The 25,169-nt window shown below is 43.0% G+C and overlaps 1 protein-coding gene across 7 annotated transcripts in view; it reads right to left on the bottom strand.

Annotated features, from left to right (window-relative positions):
* Nucleotides 1-18,740: 18,740 nt before the first annotated feature.
* PPP4R2 (protein phosphatase 4 regulatory subunit 2) overlaps nucleotides 18,741-25,169 on the bottom strand; it is a 39,165-nt gene continuing 32,736 nt past the window's right edge. For 6 of the 7 annotated variants that reach the window (XM_073351128.2, XM_073351130.2, XM_073351127.1 and 3 more), the window contains 4 exons: nucleotides 23,353-23,427; nucleotides 22,873-23,016; nucleotides 21,832-22,100; nucleotides 18,741-20,948 (listed from right to left, as the gene is read on the bottom strand). In XM_073351128.2, coding sequence (XP_073207229.1) covers nucleotides 20,635-20,948; nucleotides 21,832-22,100; nucleotides 22,873-23,016; nucleotides 23,353-23,427 — 802 coding nt within the window. In that variant the 3' untranslated portion in view covers nucleotides 18,741-20,634. The remainder of the gene's footprint in view (nucleotides 20,949-21,831; nucleotides 22,101-22,872; nucleotides 23,017-23,352; nucleotides 23,428-25,169) is intronic. The other variant, XM_073351129.1, reaches the window with a different exon arrangement.

Here is a 25,169-nt window from a genome sequence, read left to right as displayed (position 1 = left end):
TAGTCTGACATCAATCCCAGACAACATAATAGGATAACTAATACAGGATTCAATCAATAAAGAAAGCAAGGATGGGAATACAATTAATGGTTTTATGGAAAATAGGTCTTGTCAGATAAACCTGATTTTACCTTTATTGGATTACGGATTTGGTTGATAAAGGAAACTGCATAGATGTAGTATACTTGGACTTTTGTAAGGCATCTGACTAAGCATCACAAAACAGTATTGTCTAGGGGTTAACACTATAAAATATCAGTAAAACACATCTTTAATAGATTAAGGACTGGTTAACTCGCAGACTTTACAAAGTAGTTGTCAATGGGGAATCAACAAATGGGCGTTCCACAGGGATCAAAACTATGCCCACTGCTATTGGATATTTTAATCAAGGATATAGAAATAAACATAAAATCACTGCTAATAAAATTTGCAGATGATCAAGACTGACAGCAGTAAATAATGAGCACAGGGCAGTCAGAGTGATCTGGACCACTTGGTAACCTGGGTCCATTCAAACAAAATGCATTTTAATTAACCAAATGTAAGGCCGCATATCTAGAAATAAGAAATGCAAGCCACAGCTCCAGAACGGAAGAGACTATCCTGGAACACAACAACTCTGAAAATGATTTAGTGTTCAGAGAGCACAAGCACCTCAACATGAGCTCCCAAACGATGCTGTGGCACAAAAGGGCTAATGCAATCCTTGGATGTATAAACAAGGGAGAAGCAAGTTGGGAGGAGGTTTTACTTCTGTATGCAGCATTGGTGAGACCATTACTGGAATATTGCTTACAGTTCTGGGCTCTACATTTTAAAAAGGATGATAAAAAATTGGAGAGAATGAGAAAAGAGCCACAAAAATTATTCGAGGGTTGAAGAAAATGTCTTCCAGACAGAGATTAAAGAGCTAAATCTTCTTATTTCATTTATAAAAAGACTGAGAGATTATTTGATTACAGTATATAAAGTACCTTCAAAGGTGAGAAAATACCGGATACTAAAGGGCTCTCTAATCTAGCAGAGAAAAGCCTTTCTGGAAGATATGATTTAATTAAATACAAGTTATTGGGCTCAGTAGAGATGTAACTGGGTGAAACATAATGGCATGTGGTATATAGGGGATCGATCTAAGTGATTAAAAAACCTGTAAGTAGAGAAGATCTATTTTCTCATCAGTTTTTTTCACTTATTTGATTTGTGCAAGACAAAATAGCATCATGAAGGATGTTTTCCCATTTGCAGGCTCCTTTGAGCTTGCATATTAGACGTTTCATAGAAACCATAGACACATATGAATGACGTTCAACGCTCTGCCAAGGGACAGCAGAAGACTCAAGGACCGCTTACATCCTGCTTATAATCTTTAGGCAGCTCTTTGCGTGAGGATTGTTTTTTATTTTTACATCCTTCCTGTGCCAATGTTGGTACACAGGACAGATATTAGTCTCTTCCCTTCCTCTCTGACATTTACTGCTGCTCCCATCTGCTCTGTGGTGTCAAGATCAACTGTTCTGCCCTCCCTGTTAATATTCTTCTTAGGGTTTCTCTTGGGCAACCCTTTTTTGCTCACATCAGTTGGTTTCCACTTGATGACTCCATGTGGGAGTCTGTGTTGACATCTGTACATCCAAAGTTTCCTTCAAAATCTAGTGGAGACGAGCTGCTGGTTAGGGGATTTCTCAGATCTCTTCATTGGTAATGAAGACTTTCCATCTAATGCCCAGGATCTTTGATAGGCACTTATTTGCAAAGGTGTCTAGTCTGGTGTTGAACATTTTGGTAGGTCTCACAGCTATATGCCCGGGTGTGGTGTTCTGTCCCCTCTAGTGGCACTGAGACCACTTAGAGAGAGATTAATGAGTCTGTTCTACAGCCTTAGTTAAGGACTATACGGCTTTTAGCTCATGCCGTTAGAGGCTCATGCATTTAGCTCCAGAGGTCCCAGGTTCAATCCCGTCTGCCGATGACCGGGGCAATCTGTTGGTGTTACAAGTTGGGGCTCGTCCAGGATTTCAACTGGGAAGTCTCTGAAGCTCGAGATGTGCTTCCTCAGCTAGGGGAAGTATGTAACCCACACATCTCCTAGGGGTGATGCTCTGTCCGCTCTAGTGCAGTGGTTTTCAAACCATGGGACACAACCCAGAACTGGGTCAAGGAATGGAAGGCACTGGGCCATGGCGGCTCTGGTCAGCACCGCCAACCAGGCCAGTAAGAGTCCTGTCAGCAATGGTGCAGAGCTAAGGCAGGCCAGACCCTACTTCTTCCGACACTGCGCTGTGCCCCGGAAGCAGCCAGCTTCCATGGGACTCCACGCGCTGCCCCCATCCCGAGCACCGGCTCCACACTCCATTTGGCCAGTTCCCAGCCAATGGGAGATGAGGGGGGCGGTGTCTGCAGGCGAGTGCCGCGCAAAGCCGCTTGCGCACCTGTGCCTAGGAGCTGGACCTGCTGCTGGCCACTTCCGGAGTGCAGCGCGGTCCGCGGTGCCAGGACAGGCTGGAAGCCTGCCCCTGCACCCCAGCTGCGCCACTGACTGGAGGTAAGCCTGTGCCCCAACCCTGTGCCTCAATCCCCTGCCCTAGCCTTGAGCCCCCCCCCCAAACCCAGAGCCCCTTCCTGCACCCCAAACCCCTCATCCCTGGTCCCACCCCAGAGCCCTGACCCCTTCCCACACCCCACCCTCCTGCCCTAGCCCAGAGCCCCCTCCCATACCCTGAACCCCTCATTCCCAGCCCCACCCTGCAGCCCTCACCCCTATATCCCAACCCTCTGCCCCAGTCCTGAGCCCCTCCCAGCTCCGTTGGGTCGCGGGCATCAATGTTCTTCACCTGGGTTGCCAGAAAAAAAGTTTGAAAACCACTGCTCTAGTGGCACCAAGACCACTCAGAGAGAGATTAAGGAGTCTGCTCTACAGCCTTAGCTAAGGGCCATGTGTCTTTTAGCTCATGCCGTTAGAGGCTCATGCATTTAGCTCCAGAGGTCCCAGGTTCAATCCCACCTGCCAACGACCAGAGTCTGTCAGTGTTACATTAGCACTGAGTTTGCATCGGAGTTGAAAATTCTCAGTTTTGTTCTGGCGCTGCATAACTTTGATTGCCATACACTGGGGAGTTTAGCGAATGCTGTGGATGCCTTTCTGATCCTTGATGTCACTTCCCTCTTGAGGTCTCCAGCGGCTAACATGGTGCTGCCCAGGTAGATGAACTGTCCTATTTATTTATTTTATGGTTTTGCCTTCTAATGTGATGTTGCTGCGGCATGTCTGGGTGCTGAGGATGTTACCTGATTCCGAGTTGGGCTGCTTTTGCCAGGCTGCCTCTTTTTGCAGCTCTTCAAGGGTGTTGGTCAGCAACATCATATCATCAGCCAAGTCTAAATGTTCCAGGCATGCTATACCAATGTTTGTGTTGCTAGTACATTTATTTACAGGGTTTAATCTATACGTATTCGTTGAAAGGAAGTTGTAATCACTGCTCAGAAATGATGAAATATTAACAGTGGACTGGGCAGATTTTCAAGCATCCATGTTAGCCTGTTTACATTCCAAGTCCACTCTGGTTCAGGTCTTTAGTAATGGGGTCTGTGGAAAGGCAAGCAGAGTTACTGATGCCAAAGGTGGCTCCCACTGCGCATTGGATCAATTGTAACACGTGTATATTCTAAGCAAAGGTCATTTTCACAAGCACTTGCAGATCAGCTGTGAGACACAGGCTCAGAGTCACGTATCCACCAGTTGTCAATAGTCTATAGTGACATAAAGAGGGTAAATGGTGCTAAAGCTGTCTCAAAGTATGACAGTCCCCATTTTGGCCAACACACTGGGGATTTAACCTGGGATCTCCAGAGCTAAGAGCATGAGCTGTTACAACTTGAGATAAAGAGCTCTCGCTCTGTCACAAGTCATATCCTCTGTGATCAGCACAGAGGGAGACATGGACCACACAATCACCAGGGGGTTACATAAACAGGAGATGTAGTTCTATGATGGTAGCACCCCAACTAAGATCAGGGCTCCACTGTGCGAGGCATCATACAAACAAATACTGTGATAATCCTTGCCCCAGAGATCATACACTCTAAATACAGCAAACAGACAAAGAAAGGAGTGGCATCCCCATTTAACAGTTGGGGGGACTGAGGAAGAGAGAGATTGAGCTACACGGGAAGTCTGTGACAAAGCTGAGAATTGAAGCTCAATCTCCTGCATCCAACTCCCTGACACACACAATTAGGGTGACCAGATGTCCTGATTTTATAGGGACAGTCCCAATTTTTGGGTCTTTTCTTATATAGGCTCCTATTACCCTTCACCCCCATCCCGATTTTCCACATTTGCTGTCTGGTCACCCTACACACGATCCTTCCTCTCTGCCCATGGGCCAAGACTCCCAAGCCAAAAGGAAACAGAAGATCCAATAAAAAAGCATCAGGTATTAAATAATTACAAATAATCACTAATTCAAACAAAATGTGTTAGAAGAAATGCCAAATAAAAAGGAAGACCCAACACTGCACTGCTGGCTGGTGGTTGGTTTCAAGCATCCTCCAGATCTACCTGCAGGAGACTATCACCTGTTCAAATGATCTCTTATCACTTTGTCAGTTACATCACAAGGATTAGTTAGGATCATATGGGCAAATTATTATTCTGAAATAACATTTGGTGGCACTTCTCTCTCTATCTCTCTCTCTCTCACACACACACGCATGCACACTTTGATCTGTTATAAGCAGAATCACACTCTAGATCCAGTCTCCTTGCACTCCTTGGAGAAAAGTGAACAAAAGTTCTCTCTTATATTTCTGGCTTCTCCATCCAACCATGAGATCTTGGTCTTCAGAAGCAATTCCAAGAACTTAAATTACAGCATGTTACTTCTTAGAGAGCAGTTTGTTTCTAACATTACAACTACCGGACAGAACTGCTCAGGTTTATATGATCGCCTAGATGCAAAAGAACTGGATTGGAGGTGGGAGGGGAGAATAAGCAGCCCAAGTTTTCATCCATTCCTTGAATTTGGGTAAGGGCCGTTCATCATTACACAGCCCAAACACCTTTGACATGATATAAGAGAAAATGGATGATTTTTTCCACCCAATCTTCAACTGAGTTAGAATAAACTGACTTTGAAAAGTAATTTAATTTCAATTAAATTAGCATGAATTCAGGACAATTGTCTGGTTTACCTCTGAGGGCTCATCTTCCCTATAAAGAGTTACAGTGTTTAACCCTGTTGTAAGTTAACTATGCAGTCATTGTAGATGAGGATACATTGTCGAGAACTCTTCATGATACAGTGGAAAGTATCTGCTGCTTGGCTCAGTGGGCAGCATAGGGGTATGGCTGGACTCAAACCCACTCCCAGGTATCATGCAAAAGTACTCCGAAATGCACTGCACTCCCTTCTGTGCCCAGCTTTTCCAGTGGTTTTAAGGTTGGCTCCTCTCTGCTTTAGAACCCCGAGACCCACCACATTGCAACAGCTTGATCAGCATCACATCAGCTGAGCTAATCAGGACAAAACCCTTGGCAGACATGATGCTGAGCACGCTTTGCCCTACTCTATGCTTTCCACAAAGTCCCGGTCATCATCCTATCAGCCAAGCCTGACTGAACACTAACATTTTGTAGCTTAGCCAATCACAGATTCAGTTCACCCAGGACTGCTGGCCTCCGCTGCAGTGTGGCAAAATCCAAAGGGATTTTAAGCGGGATGAGTTACCTCTGCTGGGCTACCCCCATTGTACCATAATGAGCAATGGACACAGTGGGGACAAATTTTTGAAGGGTCTAGCTGCTAATTTTGTACTCATAGTAGGCAGTGCAATTGGCTGGTTAGACTACTAAACCTCACCATTTGCTGATGAAAAACTTAGAGACTGCTTGAAAAAAAATGTCTGGGTCTGTCAATATGGCATTGAAAAGATTAACCATGAAAGTGATCTGATGCCCTCACAAGATTATTTCATCTATGTCTAGCCATGCAATCTTGCTTCCCAGAAGCAAGAAGAACGGCTAGTTCCAGTCTTCCCCTTTCCTTACTGCTTGGTTATTTTTCTTTTCATCCTGTTAGCTTTATTTCACAGCTGAAGTGCTTAACCTCATTCCATTTTGTTTCCCCATCTGACTTAACCCTAGTTTCTGTTCTAACACTCATTATTATTCCTTCAAAATATCTTGGCTCCTTTAATTGCCAGTGCTTTGCACTGAAAACTTGACTGTTTTCCACAGTTCCTCTGTTGTGGTTACTTTTAAGTTCCTTGGATTACATTGTTTTGACTGAACTGTCAGATTTCAGAGCTTGTTACTGACTAAAAACATATGGAGCACAAAAGAAAAAAAAAAGACTGTAAAATACACCACAGACCTGCAGCTCACCCTTGTCGCCAGTAGGTGGCGGAACAAACCCACTTGAACTTGCTGTATAAAGGCTGCTGCACTGTATTCCACTTCGGCACATGGAAATAGCCTAGTTATGAAAAGCTAACAGGTTTCCAGTGGGGCTCACTGGAGAAAGGCAACATTTACTCCAAGGATAACGGACACAAGCTGCATTTTTTAAATGCTCCCGATTTCACTTCCCCCCACCCAGTGATCTGATATTGCTTTGTGTTGCCACTTATTTTTAGCAAGTTTGATCCTGGCAAATCACAGAGTAAAATGATGGGAAGCTCCAGGAACGTGTTTGTGGGTCTAGGACGCACAGCCCGATCGGGAAGCAGTAGCATTGATTTCCATGCTCTGCTCCACTCTATGCTATTCTGGAGGGGAGACTTCAGGGAGAAGCATAATCTCCCTGGCGACTGATTCTTCAGCCTCTCGTCAGAAGAGTGCCAATTTGAATGTGTGGTCTGGACTTTGGGTCTGTCTACAATGCAAAAGAAAAAAAGGTGTTCGTAACTCAGATTAGATAAACCCCATTCGCCAACTCGGTTAAAATAGCAATGAAGACATGGCAACTCCGGTTTTAGCACAGGTGAACAGCTCAAGTTCAAGCCTACAGGGGTCTGTCTACACAGCCCTTTGGAGCAAGCAGGAGCAAGCCTCCCAGCTTTGGTCGACAGACTCAGGCTAGCAGGGCTTGCACTAGGGCTATGAAAAGAGCCGTGGCAGTAGATAGCCCTTTTAAGTTTGCAGCTTCGGCTGGGGCTCAGGCTCTGAAGCCTAACGAGCCCAAGCTCCATCCAAGCCGCAACTTCAAAGCACTGTCTGTGTAGTCGTTTCTGAGTACCGCTAGCTGGAGTCCGTCCACTTGGGCCAGGAGGCTCACTCCCAAAGGCTGTGTAGACACACCCTAAGGGAGCTTGCGGTTCAACTCAAGCTGCTAACCTGAGTTGCCATATCTTCACTTGCTGCTATTTGAAACTGAATTAAGACCTTGCCTTTTTTGCAATGCAGACGTGCCATAAAATTGGTGGCCGGAGAGACTACCCACTCATTTCACAGGAGCTACCAAACTCCTCTCAGCAAAGCACTAGCTTCACTACGCTGGGTCAGACCCATACCAGGGAACCTTGGATGCAAGTCGAAGTAGCCCATGCACCACCCTCTTAGTCACCAATTACAAGGTTTCAACATCTCACTATCTGAGCCAGCTCAGCCAGTCCTTTGAAGTTAAAAATCCAAAAGCTTTGCTGAGCGGTTTCTAGTGCTTTACCAGCAGTTCCTCCCGGAGATAGATGTTTTTATAAAAACATCTGTTACCCAAGAAGCAAATGCATGTGCTTGCACCAGAAGGCGTACACACTTCATTACTGGAAGAATATACCTGCTCTCCTATTATATTTTACCATGACTATTTTTTTGCAAAGTGGATGCCAAAGAAAAGCAAGTCCCCGATACAGCCCATTTTATATTGAGAGAATTTTAAGTAAGTCGCCCTGCTCACACAGTGAGAATCTGTGGCAGTCAGAGGTAGAATCCAGGAATTCAGCCCCTTTGCACTAACCACCAGAGGTAAACCCTGCCTCTTTAGGAAGGAAAACCTATTAGAAGCCCATTTCAACAGTGCACAGTACCACAAAGACCTTTTCCAATCCCTGCCTTGTACGTAGAGTTTGCAAGGAAAGCCAGATTCTGGTTTTCCTCTTTGCAAAAAGGTAAAGGGACAGTTGCTTTTGTTGCCATGACATGAGAAAACACAGTTGTGCACTTGCCAGGGAGGAGGACCCAGAAGACTGGAACCTTTCGGGACTCCTGAGAGAAAGCAGGCAGGCACAAGGTCAAGAGACCAACTAAATAATGCCTAAAATAAGTTAATAGAGACAGACAAATGAAACTGCAATAAACCACAGCATAGGGAGGGTTATTTGTTTTGTGGTAGAACCTAAGAGTCACACTCACGGACCAGAGCCCCATTGTGCTATGTGCTTTACAGATACAGGACAAAGACACAGGCCTGGTCTACACCTAACAATTAGATCAACCTAGTTACATCGCTCAGGGCTGTGAAAAATGTGTCCTGTGAGACACATTTAGGTCGATCTAACCCCCACTGGAGATGCAGCAGGGTTGACGGAAGAATTCTTCCATCCACCTAGCTGCCACCTCTGGGAGAGGTGGATTAACTACATGGATGGGAAAACTCCTTCCGTCAATATCGGCAGCGTCTATACCATGGTGCTGCAGCTGCAGCGTAGATATACTCACAGTTCCTTCCCTGAAGAGAAGTATAAAGAAAGAAGCAGGGATTAAGCCAGTTTTCAACATTCTGTCAAACTACTATATTTGATCTACCAATGATGTTTAAATAATAGAGATGTCAGAAAGGTACGGCACCTCCAAAACAAACCGAGATCCTAACTACCAACCAGCTGGTCAGTTATCAGCCCAAATCAATACACTAATTTCCCACTAACCATTTTGTCCTAAGTACAGACATCTTGTTTCAGAGTCTAAAACCTTGTAGGCTTCTTGTAAGCACAGCACAGTCCTTTCCATGCAGGTGCTGATAGTGCCTTACCAGGTCTGGCAAGGGGATGTGCCTGGGCTGTCTCAGTTTCCCCACAAGGGATTCCCTGGTAGGGTTGGCAGGATGATTTAAGGCACTGGTCCTCCAATGAAAGCAAAAGTCTCAACAACAGAACAAGGTCCTTCAGTCCTCCCCTGATTCAGGTCCTTCCCCTTTATCACATGGGTTCTCACTACCACCTCCAGGTGGTGCTGTAGAGAATACCAGGCTCTCCCTTTCCTCCAGGCTCCACCCCAAGACCCAACACCACAAAGCAGCTGTCTGCCTCGCACTCCAAACTGCCCTGCTTCATGGTTCAGATTCAGAGATTTTTTAAGGCTACAGTGAAAACATCTTTTAGAAAGACATGCCAAGTGGCAGAGAATCCATCGTATCCTTCAGTTAGTTGTTCCAATCGTTAGTCACCCTCAGCACAAAAAAGTGCACGATATTTTCACTCTAAATTAATCTAGCTTCATTTTCAAGCCATTGATCTCCCTATGCTTTTGTCTGCTAGAATAAAGGAGCCCTCCACTCACAGAAATCTTCTCTCCAGAAGGCACGTTTAGCTGATCTGGTAACCTCTTGCCTTTCCTTTGGTAACCTAAATGGATTGAGCTTCTCAAATCTCTCATTGTAAGGCAGGTTTTACAGACCGAGACCTCCAATCATTCTTGTACCTCGTTACTTAACCTTTTGTATCAATGGACTAAAATGAGCAAATTGCTTGCTGAGGAACAGTTTTTGGTCATAAAAAGGTATAGACTCCCCATGAAATAAGATTGGTCCATGAACCCCTCCTAACTCACTGGCTTATATTTGATCATTAAAGGCAATCATTTTCATAAAGCATGCAACCGCAAGATGCATTGCTTAAGGAGACACCATCAGATTGTAATCTAGTCTTTTTTTTATTATTGTTGTTGTTTTACAAGAAGTTTTAGATCATAGACTTTTGCCCAAATTGCCAATTTCTATACTTTTTTAAGTCACTTCTTTTGGGGTCAATACTCGTCAAGGCATGTAAGGTGCACAGTAATTTAAACATATGCAGACCCATGCAGCGCTGTCCTGCAATCTGCAAAATTCAGACCTGATCTACAACCTTTCAGAGAGGGTGTCATAAATATAAAGGGAAGGATAAACCCCTTTAAAATCCCTCCTGGCCAGAGGAAAAATCCTCTCACCTGTAAAGGGTTAAGAAGCTAAAGGTAACCTCGCTGGCACCTGACCAAAATGACCAATGAGGAGACAAGATACTTTCAAAAGCTGGGAGGAGGGGGAAAAACAAAGGGTCTGGGTCTGTCTGTGTGATGTTTTTGCTGGGGATAGACCAGGAATGGAGTCTTAGAATTTAGTAAGTAATCTAGCTAGGTATGTGTTAGATTACGATTTCTTTAAATGGCTGAGAAAAGAGCTGTGCTGAATAGAATGAATATTCCTGTCTGTGTGTCTTTTTTGTAATTTAAGAGGGATTCTCTATGTCTTGAATCTAATTACCCTGTAAGGTATTTACCATCCTGATTTTACAGAGTTGATTCTTTTTCACTTCTATTAAAAGTCTTCTTTTGTAAGAAAACTGAATGCTTTTTCATTGTTCTAAGATCCAAGGGTTTGGGTCTATGGTCACCTATGCAAATTGGTGAGGATTTTACCAAACCTTCCCCAGGAAGTGGGGTGCAAGGGTTGGGAGGAATTTGGGGGGAACCCAGATAAAGTTTGGTGGTGCCAGTGGAAGTCCAAGGGCAAAGGGTAAAATAGTTTGTACCTTGGGGAAATTTTAACCTAAGATGATAAAAGTAAGCTTAGGAGGTTTTCATGCAGGTCCCCACATCTGTACCCTAGAGTTCAGAGTGGGGAAGGAACCTTGACAGAGGGTTTGGTTTGGGCCCCCATCGCTAATTGTGGGTTGTCTAACTGGCAAACCTGGCTTTAACAGAACTGAATCTGCCCAGGGACTTTGGCTAGTGGAAGAGGAGAGAGAATGGAAGAGTTTTCTGCAGGAGCTTTCTCCTAACAACAAGGGTTTACTTCTCCAGTTTAACACACCTACATTGTGATGAATCAGTTCCTTAGGCGATTATATAGCGTTCAAGGGTAGGTACCATCTTACAAGCGAAACACAGGAATGTTGTTAGTTACTTAATCTCTAGCGTTTAGTGTAACAATTTGAGGGAAGGGGCGTTTTGTTTTGAACTTTGTTTCCTTGGTCATCATTGTTTCAGAAGAGTTTCTAACCCTAAATGACAAGAAGCTCAAGACTCAAGAAGAAAGGCACAAAATAATTTTTAAAAAGTAACAAGCAGAGAGTATGCAGGAGCTTACCTAGGGTGCAGGTGTCTCAGGGTATGGAGAGGATCATGCATGGCTCTCTCTGGATCACCACTAAGGCTGAATCTGGATCATTGCATTTAGTCTGGGGACCTCATTACCAGAGAGATATTGACACAAAGTGGTGAGTTCAGCAGAGATCAACACAGTTAGGAGAAAGTGTTCAAGCCAAATATGTGCAGTTTGGCTGAGCCACGACTAAGAGTCATGAATGGATGTGAACGCCAAAGAAAAAAGATCTATTTGTTTATGGCTGTATAAGACGGAATAAGTGACGCAGTTGTCCTCTAAGATAAACCCCTTTGCTTGTGACAGAGACAGTAGTGGCTGAGCAAAGTGTGTTTATCATCCCTAATTTCCATAACAGATCTGGTATAGAAGTCAAGGTGTTCAGAACAGCTGGGTTGGCTCTTGTTTAGATACCCAAGTAAGTAGCCTGATTTTCACAAGTGCTGAGCATCTAGCAGCTCTCACTAAAACCAATAGGAATTCAGTGGTGCTCAGCACCATTGCAAATCAGACCCCCCCCCTCCACCCCCCAGTTCAGTGCATAAAAATGGATTTAGGAGCCAAACATTTAGGCATCCCTTTGTGAAAGTCTTGGCCCAATCTTCCAGCATTGTGACAGCTTACATCTTCCAGGAACCCAGGTTTGAAGCGTCCTCATGTGCCATATCCCACAACAATGTGAAAATTAAGTCAGAAGAACATTAATTTTTAATGACTTAGGGCCTCCTCCTACCTCTCCTCAGGGCTACTTCAGGTTGAATGCCTAGCAAACTCTCTTTCTGGCTCCCTCTCTGCAGGGAGCCATTGCTGGTCCTTCCACAAATCCCAGTCACTGGAAAGCCCCATCTGCAAGTTGCTATTCGTAGGTGCCATCCCCCCTGACTTTTGGTCTTTTATCCTGCTTCCCTCTTCCCAGCAAGCCTTTCTCCTAGCCTACAGTCATGTGATTCCTCTAGGGACTACAATTCCCAGAATGCTGACCCTTAAAAGCCCAGAACTTGGAGCAGCAAGTTAAGGGGACAGAACACTCTGTGATACTTCACCGATTTGTCTATACAGTAAGTCCTCGCTTAACGTTGTAGTTATGTTCCTTAAAAAACTACTTTAAGCGAAACTATGTTAAGCGAATCCAATTTCCCCATAAGAATTAACGTAAATAGGGGGAGTTAGTTGCAGGGGATTTTTTTTTCCACCAGACCAAAGACATACAGAATACGTGTGTGTATATACATACACACACACAGTATAAGTTTTAAACGAATACTGTACACAGCAATAATTGTGAAGCTTGGTTGAGGTGGTGAAGTCAGAGGGTGGGATATTTCCCAGGGAATGCCTCACTGCTAAATGATGAACTAGCACTCGGCCAAGCCCTCAAGGGTTAACCCATTGTTGTTAATGTAGCCTCACGCTCCATAAGGCAGCGGGAATGGAGGGAGGAGACACAGTAGATGCATGGCAGTGGCTGCAAACGTTCCCTGTGGAAACTGAAGGCGACAATGGACCCAGGGCTGTCCTTACCCATACGCGAAGTACGCAGCTGCGTAGGGCTCCACATTTCCTGGTGCCCTGTGCAGCTGCATGCTGCTCCAGCCCCTGCTCCACCCCAGCCCCACCTCTTCCCACCCCTGCTCTGCCCCCACTCCACCCCACCCTTCCCACCCCTGCTCCACTCCAACCCTTCCCCCCCCCCATTCCCTGAGTAGGGCTGCATGGCTGGGTCTGCACTCACTGGCAGTGGGAAGTGCAGCAGCCAGGTCCCAGCCACGCCACCAGTGAATCCTGGGGGGCAGTTCCCCTCTGCCCCCCAAGCCAGCCCCTCCCCCCTACAGAGGCCTGGGGCCCCACCCCCCACCTAGGGGCTGCATAGGGCCCCAGAATAGCTAGGGATGGCCCTGGATGGACCCACACTATCCCACTGGAGTGCACCACTCCCTCCACTTTCTAAAGTGCCGGGTGGTGCGTGCATGAGAGAGACAGACAGAGAGGCACATTGCCCCTTTAAGTACGCTGACCCAACTCTAAGTACATTGCCTTTGTAATTAGATCAGCAAGTTGAGACAGCAGCTGCTGCCAGCAAGCTCCCTCCATCCTGAGCCCTGACATGTGTCGTCCCCCCCACTCTGTGGAGATGGGATTCAGGAGCAGGGGAGGGGGACAACCTGACATCAGCACCCCTCTTTCCCCCTCCCCCCCACAGCAAGCAGGAGTCTCCCAGGAGCAGCTCCAAGGCAGAGGGCGGGAGCAGCACATGGCAGTGGGGGGAAGGACACCTGAACTGCTGGCAATTAATAGCCTGCTGGGCAGCTGCTGCACAGGGAACTTCGTGGGGCTGCTGGCCCACGCTGGTTCCAAGCCCCCATCAGCTCACTCCAACGGGCTGCTCTTCCTGCAAGCCACAGACAAAGCAGACAGCTGTCAAACAACCTTATAAGGGAGCATTGCGCCATTTAAATGAGCATGTTCTCTCACAGATCAGTGATAGAACAATGAAACGTTAACCGGGATGACGTTAAGTGAGGAATTACAGTACAATGACTAGAACCAAATATACACATATATGATTTAATTCATACCTTTGGCTATTTCAATGTAAGTGTATATGTGGGCATTTCAGTATGAGTGCCCATAAGTGGTTCCTTCTTCACAGCATGACACTGCAGAGGTCTTCACCTCTAGCACCTCCTCTCAACCACTTCTTTGGTCTAGAGATGGGCTGTCTCTGTCTACCTCTTCTGTGGCCCAGTCCTCCAGCTGGGTCACCTTTCAGGACAGTCTCCTTCCAAACAGAAGATCCTTTGCCCCTCTCAGACTATTCTAAAATTCCCTGCTCTTCACCCATTCTCCTGGGGACTGCAAATTTCCTTCTTTTATCCTTTGACTGAGCACTGCCTCCCAGGGCTTTTTCCCTGGAGGCCCTTCTTCCTAGCAGGTTTTCTCACTGCCTCCCCTCCTTAGAGCTTCTCACAGGTTTCTCTCCAGGCCTCCCACAGGAGCCTAACCTGCTCCCTGTAGTCCTCTCCAGCCTGCCTTCACCAGGCCCTTCCCAGAGAGCAGGAACTCCCCTTGCTCCTCCCACTGCAGTCTCCCCTGTCTCTGTAGTCTCCCTGCCCCTTTCACAGCTGAGATGGCTAATTTTAAAATGAGGCACCAGATCAGGATCAGCCAGAGGTTAACTGCTACATCACAGGGCAAGGCTGAGCCCAACTCCCCTTAAAGGTCCAGTCTGCCTGTGCACTACTTTGATAGAACTTAAGTCAATTCCTTGCCAGCTTCATTAAATTGACATAAGTGCTCGGACCACAAGAAGAGCGTCCACACACAGAATAAGAGTGGGAAGACAACTAACAGTTATTTTGATTCCATTCACCATGTAGACAAGCACTCAAAGAACCAGGGCATAAATACCTAAAATTCCCCCAGGACATGCGCATTTATAAACCAAGAACCATGCTCAGCTGCTTCTCAATTGCATTTTATTTTTTAAACCAGTTAGTTTTAGAGGGAAAGCTCTAGGCTGAAATGCCCTGGTTCTACGGTTTCTGTACATAACCTGGAAGTTTCCACCCACCATTGGTGGAGTTTTGTATCTGCCACTGATTTCATCCTTTTCTTCCTAAAACCATCAATCAGAACATCCAGATAAAGGAGATATATAGGAGCCAAACATAGGAGTCCACAGTGCACATGGGGTCAGTGGTGGCTGACTCTACCATCTGACCCAGAGACTGATAGCTGGTGGAACAGAGGGAAAAACAGAGGCTACCAGAAGTGCACTCCTATCCCTATAAACAGTAACTCCTCAAAATCTGACCCACCAAGCCGTGTCACTATTTCCCCTCCCCCAGAAACAGCTCCGTGGTTTCTCTCAAACACAGTCATTGCACCCACACACCTCCAACAAAGGACAACTTCCTCCTTGCCACATTCAGTGAAGAAGGGTGACATACAACAATTTGGAGCGGGTGTTAGCACCTTACAGCTCTTTATTATAGTTCTTGACCAACAAGGATTGCACTCCGTCCAGTCACAAGTATAGCAATACACATGGTAAATATGCGCTAGCTAAATATACCAGGGCTGAGCAAGATCAGGATTGACTGTCCTTGTTTACCATACTGGAGCGATGAACACGCATAGTTTGGTTTTGCTTTTTTTAAAAAGCTGGAATACTTTTCTTGAACAGGTGGAAGATCAAGTATGAAAGGCATGCTCAGTATTACAGCATACGAATAAATAACTGCATGAGTGTAACAATAGCTTTTTCTCTATGCAGAGCTGATTAAGAAAAGCTTGGGGGAGGTTAATTTTACTGACTACAGTCAGTATTTATGCTTATTATATATTAAAACTCCACCTACTAACAATAAGCCAAGACAGCACACAGGTGACAGTAAGAGCTTATGGCCCATTAAACTCTGAATTTCCTAATGTATCAATTACAGAAGACACATGTGCCAAACAACATTAGGCTGAACCACTGTTAAACTCAGTGTTCAGTGGTCCTGAAAATTTTTCATTTCCTTTACCTGCTCTGAAATGGCCCACTGATTCTAAGTTTGGCCACAGAATAATACATGCAAGGAAACTGCCAGTCTTTTAAAAGGAATGTTTTTATGGTGTATCTCAATTGTAGACAGGAGACACATTCACTGTGTTTAAAGAATTAAATAGATTTCTATTGACAGCTAATAATGATGAGCCAATCATTCATTTCCAGTGAATTAAGCTAAAGTTGCCTGACTCCTAAAAATAAGGATATGACCAACCTCCAGATCTGGACATTTGTCTGAGTTCTTCCACGAGTGAGAAAGTTCTTGTTTTTAGTTTCTTTTGGAGATGCCGTTTCATTTTTTTGTACCGGACCCATGAAAGGAGAGTACAATGTGTTGTGCCTTTCTATAACTGGAATCACAGTGCTGCACTTGCTTGGATCCCTGCAGCCAGTGCATTTCCTGAACTTTGAAAGTTTACAACAAAAAGTGCCCAGTGATTAAGACAAAGAAATACATGAAACTAGCTGAAAAGTGTATCATCTACACCAGGTGAGAGCTGAATGCAGTTCTAAGTCAGTTTCCAAATTACTAAGTACTCCCTGCTGAAATGTTTAAATAACCACATGGCTTTTGTGCTATGTATTAAGGAACCTTAGACGTAGATTTGGTATAAAAATTTTGGATATGGATTTTTACCCGGCCCATCTAGATGAGCAACATATCCAAGGGGATTAATTATTTAAATCCAACCTGTGCTCAGCTCTGATAGGCAAAAGACACCCTCCCCTGAAGATCTTGCAATCTAAAATAGAAAAAAAAAATTGCATTGGATAATCCAAAGAAGGGCATAACTGAAGGGTTTGGATCTTATCACGAATTCAATTTGTGAAATAAGGAGCTATTTATCCCTTTTTGTTCTGTAAAGTGGAATTCGTTCATGTAGGCCCACAGATTCTGGAATCATAAATGGACAATATTGAAGGTGTGAGCAGGCCAAAGCACTCCATCAGATCCATCACTCATTTAGACTGATGTCCAAGAACCTGAGAGGTGATGGGCACCTACAGTTTCCCTTAAAAAGGCTTCAAATTGCTACATTTAAAAATATCAACTCCAAATTCTAATTCCAGTGCAGAGAAACTAACGGGCTTTATTCCATCTTCAGCTTTACCCTATGATAGTATGAACGTTTGAAGCATGAATATTTAAAGCTATAACAGGGGTGGGCAAACTATGGCCCATGGGCTGGATCCGGCCTGTCAGGGCTTTGGACGCGGCCCGTGGGATTGCCAGCCCCGGTCCAGCACCACAACCCTGCAGCCCCTGGGAGAGGGGGGACAGAGAGCTCTGCACTTGCCTGTGGATACCTCCCCCAAAGCTCCCATTGGCCGGGAATGGGGAACCGCAGCCAAATGGGAGCTTCAGGGAAGGTACCCACAGGCATGCAGAGCTCTCTGTCCCCTGTCCCCGAGGCCGCAGGGACATTGTGCTGGCTGCTTCCCGGAGCAGCGTGGGGCCAGGGCCAGCAGGGAGCTCTCAGATCTCTAATGTCTATGACTGCGTAGACAACCCGTGTTTCCTACCATTATAAATGCATGTAATTACATGTACTCCCTATCTCCATGCTTACGGCTTGATTTTATTTTTTTTTTTTTAAAGATGAATACCTACAAATACCACAAGTGCATACATCATGTACAAGCTATTTTAGTATTAAGCTACATGCTTAATTCATGTATGTAATGTGCCATCTCTTTTTTAAAAAAAAATCAATTTATTGGCCACCCTCACTTACAAGGAGCAGCCAGCTATTCTAAGAGGAGTCCTATGCTAGTTTTGAGCTAGCGTTAGTCTTTCATACTTAAGGCCACAAACACTGAGTCAACATGCAGAATATATGGTGTATAAGATGACACACTAACTACAGTTGCTACATTAAAGAACTTTTTTTTTTTTTTTAATTAAAAAGTCTGGATACTATGCAACACTATTAAAGCTTAGACCTGGCTGCTGTGGCACTTATGCTATGGTTAGTCTTATGTTATAGCACGGGGTGTGCAAACTTTTTGGCCCAAGGGCCACATCTGGATGGGGGAAATTGCTTGCAGAGCCATGAATGTAGGGCTGGGGCAGGGGGTTGGAGCACGAGCGGGAATGCGGGGTGTGGGAGGAGGTGCGGTGTGCAGAAAGGGGCTCAGGGCAAGGGGTTGGGGAGAAGGAGGAGTGCAGGGTGTACGAGGGGGCTCAGGGAAGGGGGTTGGGGTGAGTGCTGCAGCCCGGAACCACTTACCTGGAGTGGCTCCGGGGCCAGGGCAGGCTTCCTGCCTGCCTGCCCCGGCCCCAGCCCCTCGCCACTCCAGGAAGCGGCCAGCACAACATCCCTGCAGCCCCCTGCGGGGGGGGGGAGAGCTCCGCACACCTGTGTGTACCTCCCCCAAAGCTCCCATTGGCTGCGGTTTCCCATTCCCGGCCAATGGAAGCTATGGGGGAGGTATCCACAAGCAAGTACAGAGCTCTTTGCCCTCCTCTCCCAGGGGAGTGGCAATCCCCTGAGCCGGATCCGGCCCACGGGCTGTAGTTTGCCCACCCCTGCTTTAGTAGTAGTTATTCTCATGGCAAAAAAGCAACATTTGCCGATTTACAAGGGGATACATATCTCAAAGTTATTCAAGCGAGTTTTTAACAGTTCTGCAACACTAAACATTTGCTAAAATAAACATATCAAAAGGTCATAGGTGCTTAAAGAATAGGTTTATTGACAATATTTTCACAAATAAACATTCTAAAGAAAATTTCAGAAATATCTAAACTTAAAAATTTTAAAATTTTGTTCTCATTGGCAAAATATTTCCAAAAAAATTTCCAAAAAAACCAAAAAAAGGTAAGATGTCACTATGTTACGTCATTTTTGAAAAACTTTCCTAATTCCAACATTTTGGTTCAGTCCTTTCATTTTTATGATACATATCCAACCCTTCAGCACAATGAAAGAAAACAAGCTGTTAATGTTTGATTTCCGTTCTGTCTAGGGAACACTAATCAATAGGATTTTTATTTTATAAACAAGCCTCTCCCCTGAATACATCGTGTCTGCTTTGAACTTGATGGGCAAGCAAAGTCAGTAAGTAGTACATTACCTTACAAATATACAAACTGAGCCAAATTATTCTGGTATTATTCAAAACCTGTATTTCCCCAAAGGTATATATAAAGCATACCACATAGAACAAGAAACTGTTAGCATGCATTTTTGGAGGTCATTTTTGTACTTCAGGAATCTGAACTTCAACTAAAAAATAGGATCCTTTTATATTGTGATAAAAATGTACTCGAATGTTTTATAACATTAATATTTATTGCTTTATATGAATACTGTATTGAAAGCCCAAGCATTCAGTTTACACACAGAAATTATACAATTATATACCGTTTCACAATGGCAGTGAGCACTCATTACAATCTACAAAAGTCTACTTTACAGAAATTTAAAAACTCTAAATATCAAAAAGATACAGTTGAAGAAACAGGTATAAATTTGGCAGCCAGTAATTGTGACTGGGAGGTTGCAGCTTGCATGTCTTTAAATATGGGAATTTGAAAACATTGTGAGTTTAAAGCAGTAGTTGTGCTTTGAACTGGTTTGGAAAAAAAAAATGTAACACTGGCTGTCAAAGTAGCATGTTCAAAAATATTTAGTTCACTTCCAAAATGTTATACAAATTATGGTGATTTCTATGCACCCCTAAAACGTTTAGTTATTTAGCTCAGGTACATAACTAAGGTAATATATTAATTCTTCCAATACAGTGGTCTACCATACCAATGACATTTGCCTACATTAGAATTTTGAAAGAAACTCCTCTGTAATATTCACAATGCTCTGAGAAGCATTCAAACAGCAAGTAGCTGTCCAATTTTTCTGAGATTTTGTTATTAGGTTTGCAAACATTCCACCTACAAAAATTTAAGATCAAGTTTTGATTACTCCGTTCTCCACATAAAGCACATTTTCTCATAAATAAATGAAATCCTTTCACTCAGGCACCTCAGAAGTATATAAAAGTGTTGTAGTCTGAACAGTTTTCTTGGAATGTGTTTCCCCTGGTGTTTCCAACAATGCTAAGATTTCCAGTGTTTCATATGGGCCAGATTTTATTTGGTTTATTCAGAGGCAAAAAACTGCCTTGAGAGGTGAACTCAGTCTTTTCCAATAGAAAAAGTGTACATTGCATTCATCTTTTGTAGAAACAGAAAAATATAACATTTCCCCCCTTAGAATAGAGAGAGAAAGAGAGTGTGTGTGTGTCTCAGTGTGTGTGTGTGTGTGTGTCTGTATAAAGTAACATTTTAAACACACAATTTAAGGTTTCATAGTATGTAGTCAAATAAAAGTCTGGAAACCAGCATGGAACCCTATAATTCACAAGTTAATGTTGAAACTGTAACCAAAATATGAAGTAACTGCTATAGCTGTCAGAGAAAGACAAGACAAAAAGCTTTCTTGCGTACATATAACTAAATGTGGTAATCTCCAAAAAAGTTGTCAAAATTATAATTATTACCTTCCAGTTTAAAAACTTTTATTCTAAATAAAAAAAAAAAAAAACTATACACAAACCACTGATTTGACCAAACCAAAAAGTCAGCGGTAAGCAGGACCTGAAGGAGCTGGTATTCACAGTTCTTAACATGTACTCTTTCAGGGTTCGATCCATGGAGACGTTTATTTTACAACCTGCTTCTCTTGTAAAACTAAAGGTCCACTTTATTACATAAAATTATTTATACAGTGTAAAACCAGAGCCTTATGGAAAATACTGCATCTAAGTGTATTTAAATTATTAGTCTTGCTCCATAGGTTCTTCTGCAGCTTCTGTGGCTTCATCACTGTTTTCCATAGGGGTCTCTGATGAAGTTTCAGGAGTTTCACTGGCATATGATCCTAAATCTTCAGTTTCACTGCAGTCAGCTCCCCTAATGACAGATCCACTATTTTCACTGTCTTCAGAACATAAAACCTTCTCTACTTGAGACTGGTCAGATTCCTCCATTTGATTATTCTCCTCAGACGTCTCTTCATTCACAGTTAAGGATTCAGTGTCTTTTTCTTGATCTTTCCTTTCTGGAGCAACATCTCTTGGGGACATGAAGGACTCTGAAAACATTTACATTAATGACTTAGTGTTAACAATACATTCTTTTTAAACAAGTCAACAATAGTATTAAGTCACTTTGAATACCCAAACATTTACACTAGGAAACTGATTTAGACTATAAAAATGCATTAATCTATTTTTCCTCTATAGAAAGTGAGTTGATGTAAATTTTAAACTCTGAACCGCCTTAAAAATACTAAAGTTAACAACTTCCACAACACCATATTATATACCATATTTACAATATAAACATGAATGTAGTCTGACACCATTAAACCTTATGACTTTATACAGAGAAACTTTTAAACCATGAATGGGCTTTTCTTACTTCCCCACATTCCCATATCTTTTCCCAAGAGTATCCAGCCTTCTTGATATTCGTTGTGAGAACACAAAATTGTTTTGAACCCAATGTGGACATCAAAAATTTCACCCAGCAGGATATTTTACAAGCTACATTGTGAACCTTGAATATCCGGAATCAGAACAGAAGAGAGGAAGAATCTGCAGTGCAACATGGATACAAATTCATGCCAGTGTCTTCTAGATATATGTATTTGTTTACTCTGCACTAGTGCCAGCTTCAGGGCCCTCTGGGTAGTACTCAGCATTACAACTCACAAGGCTGTTAGGTTTTTGACTTGCTACTCTGGCACTGTTTGAGAGAGTTACAAATTGCTGTGTGAAGCTTAGCTTCAAGGACAAGAATCACCTTACGTTCACTTTGCTGTTATTTAGGAACAACACTGACCGTCAAGTGTAGCCCCCACCCCAATCAGGCATCCTCAAGAGAAGGAAGGTCCCAAAGCAGATCTAGGTACAACCTAGAGAATTCCCTGTCCCTAGCAAAACATTACACATATATGGGTAAATCTGAAATACCTTCTTCCTCTTCCTCTGTACAATGCTGTCTTGTACAGCTAGTATCTTTTTCTTTATTCTGAGGTGTAGAAGATGTTTCAGTTTCTTCTGCCATGACTGAAGAGACTTCACTGGAGGCAGTTTGGTTAGATGTCTCTCTTGCTTCCCCTTCTTTGTCAAATTTAAGTCTTTTTACTTCATGTCCCTCTGCTTCCACAGGATCATCTTCAGGGTGCTTATTTTTTATAGGGCTGCCTTGAGTACCTTCTGATTCAGATGCTGGTAATTCACTGTAAGACCCAAAGAAGCCATGCGTGAGTACCAAAAAACATTCCACATCTTGCCTCATTTCTCATACTGCTTATCTGAGATCAACAGAGCAGCATATGGGAGAACGTTATTTGCAAGGTATTCTCCAGCAGAGGTCCTACCCTGAAGAACTCAATTTGCTCATTATTGGCTAAAGCCCAGATTTATTAAATTTTCAGGCATGAGGTCAAGACCACTCTTTTTTCCAGCATTTGGGAAGGGGCTACATAATTGGGCTGATGTATGGTGGGTCTGGATTATGGTTTATTATAATTTGAGGAAAGGCAGATCTATAAGTAACAAGCATTTATGATTTTAAATGTACTGGTTTTAGCATACCATCCTGACAGTAGTTTAATATGGAAACTTAGGATCCCCGCTTAACTCAACATTATTCATTTGTCAATCACACTTTTTTTTTTTTTTTTTACACTAGATATCTACACAATCAGAAAAGAGCTGGACTATGTATAAAAACTCAGCAAGTAAAGCTGAGGAACATCTTCAACTAAACAATTCTATTGGAGAGTCACAGTCCAATACAAATCTTCACTTTGCATATATTAGGTCAGTAAACAAAAAGTAGCAAGTACATATCTAATAGAGCTGAGCATTTACCATAATCCTTTTGAAATGTCTTATTGATTAACTGATCCTTACCAAAGGGACATTTTGCTTTAAAAATATTTACAAAATTGTAAATGTAAAGCATGAGAATAATGAAATAGTCCATACGAATTACTCCGCACAAACCTGAGGTTTTTGTCTTCCTTTTGCTGCAAGTTTGATTCTTTATTGTCTGTGCTGTCAGGCAAACCATTTGTTGTCATAGGAGTTGACAAGGAAACCTTCGGTCGATTTACTGGTCTAGGAGTTCCAGGACCATTTATATTAGATCTAAAAAAATACAATTCATTTTTTAATCCTTTTTGATTAAACAATTAAAATATACTCTAGATTCAGAAATCCTGGAAAAGGAATATACTAGAGTATTTTAATTTTCAACACAATTATTTAGCCCAAAATCCAACATACATCCCATCATGCAAAATCAGTAAAGTCCACCTGTATATGAACTGGATTAAAAATGATTTTAAAGCATCAGTGGCATTCTGTAATACACTATTATGGCAGGATGTCTGGGCTAGGTGCTTCCAAAAACCATAAAAGATTTCTTCATCCTATCACACCCCCACCCAAGTAGATGTTGCCTCCTGAAACTGTTCAACTTACCTCTCTGAATAACCTGGTGAGTTTCCTGGAAACATAACACCATTCATCCTGTTTAAACTATTGGAATTATTTTTCCTACAAGAAATCAAAAATATTATACTTAGCAATTTAAGGTTCCTGAGTTCACAGAAGGCGATTTTTAAAAAATTCTCCTTGATTAAAAGTAATTACAAGTTACTAGATTTAAATAATATATTCCTATACACTGGGTTTTTTGTTTACAACTAAATTGACTTCAACATCCATTATGTGATTAAATGTCATTTGCCTTTGCTTCTTATGCCCCAAATATCTTCCTTGACATCCTCTAATTTCCTTTAAATAATAAAATAAAAGGCATAATTTATCTTCAATTGTGACCATACCCATATTTAAAGTGAAGTGTATGCATAAGTGTTTGCTGGATTGGGGCTTTAGATTTTAAACTCTGTGGGCAGGAACCGTGTCTACTGGCTATGTAAAATGCCATGCGTGACTGGGATAAATGCACACCACACTAGGCCTTCATTAAAGGTCAGTTCCCCCATTACACCACACCCTTTGGAGGATAATACTCTCCACACAGAATAGGTGCTGATCCAGCAAGAATGCCTTCAGATCCTACACTAGCTGATGCCACTCAACATCCTTCAGGTTCTAACTTGTGATGAGTGGTGTTTTCACATGCCTGTGTGACATCCTTAACTGTTATGACAGGGCACAGTACTGTAATTTTAATACTTAGTCCTGCCTCACTGCAGGGGACTGGACTACATGACCTATCAAGGTCCCCTCCAGTTCAACATTTCTATGATTCTACAGCCTCATCTTAAGATATTGGCATTGGAAGAGCTTGTTTCTGTGCTTTACCTACATTCTTCAAATTAGTATGATGATGGGGGGCTTCTCGTACAGTTGGGAAAGTAGCTTTTGCAGGCCCAGGAAGACAGACTGAAGTAGAAGATAATGTGGACCTTCTTCTTCTAGACAACTCAACTGGCCCTACAGCCACTTTTCTGAAGTCTGTTTTTCCTCTTTCATACAACTGTAGATTTTGATTTTTAATTACTCCCTTTCTCTGCCCCTTCATTGTCTCTACATCCTGTACTTTACTTTGCAATCTTCCAGGCACTCAGACTTAATCTAGTTTTATCTAAATAAATGAACAGCACAAGATGTCATAGGAGCACTAAACTACCTACTGTAGGGCAACCCTGCTAGTAGTGGGATGGATGATGTGGGAATCCTCTCTTGAAACGAGCTGTGGAAGGCAGGAATCTATACTCCCTTTTGGTTCAGTTCAAATGAGAGTCTATTCTTTGAATCTTTCACTTTTGCCTCAATGTTTGTTTTTAAAAAGACCCAAACTAACCCCATCTTTGTGCCCCCAATAAGCATTACTTTGTATGCCAAGTTGCTGTTCAGAGCGTATTTTTGCCGAAGGAATTAATTTCTGAAGAGGAAAAGGGTATTGCAAAGACTGACAAAACATTAGTATAAGAGTGGGGATGATGCAGTTCTAACACAGGTATTGTTTAATGCACTCACATATATTGTTTTGGATTAATAAACCGTGCTGTAAATTTTGGCTCAGAAGCTTGTTTTTCATCCCAAAGTTACTACACAGGTAGACCAGCAAGCAGTATATGTCTGCAGGACATCACCTCTTTTGCCACACAAAGTTTGAGAGATTTTGAAGGGCATTTGTTTAACCCATTGACATGGAAGATGAATTTTTGTAGTGCATGTCTTATTGTTGGCAAGGGGATACACCATTACTGCCAGCAACAAGGAGAACATACAAAAAAACCCTCCTAATATAATCCCAAATCTTTAAG

Source organism: Lepidochelys kempii, chromosome 7, assembly GCF_965140285.1.
Source record: "Lepidochelys kempii isolate rLepKem1 chromosome 7, rLepKem1.hap1, whole genome shotgun sequence".
In the NCBI taxonomy this organism is placed as follows: Eukaryota; Metazoa; Chordata; order Testudines; family Cheloniidae; genus Lepidochelys; species Lepidochelys kempii.
The sequence above is the reverse complement of the archived record's forward strand: the minus strand, read 5'-3'. Positions and strand labels throughout refer to the sequence as shown.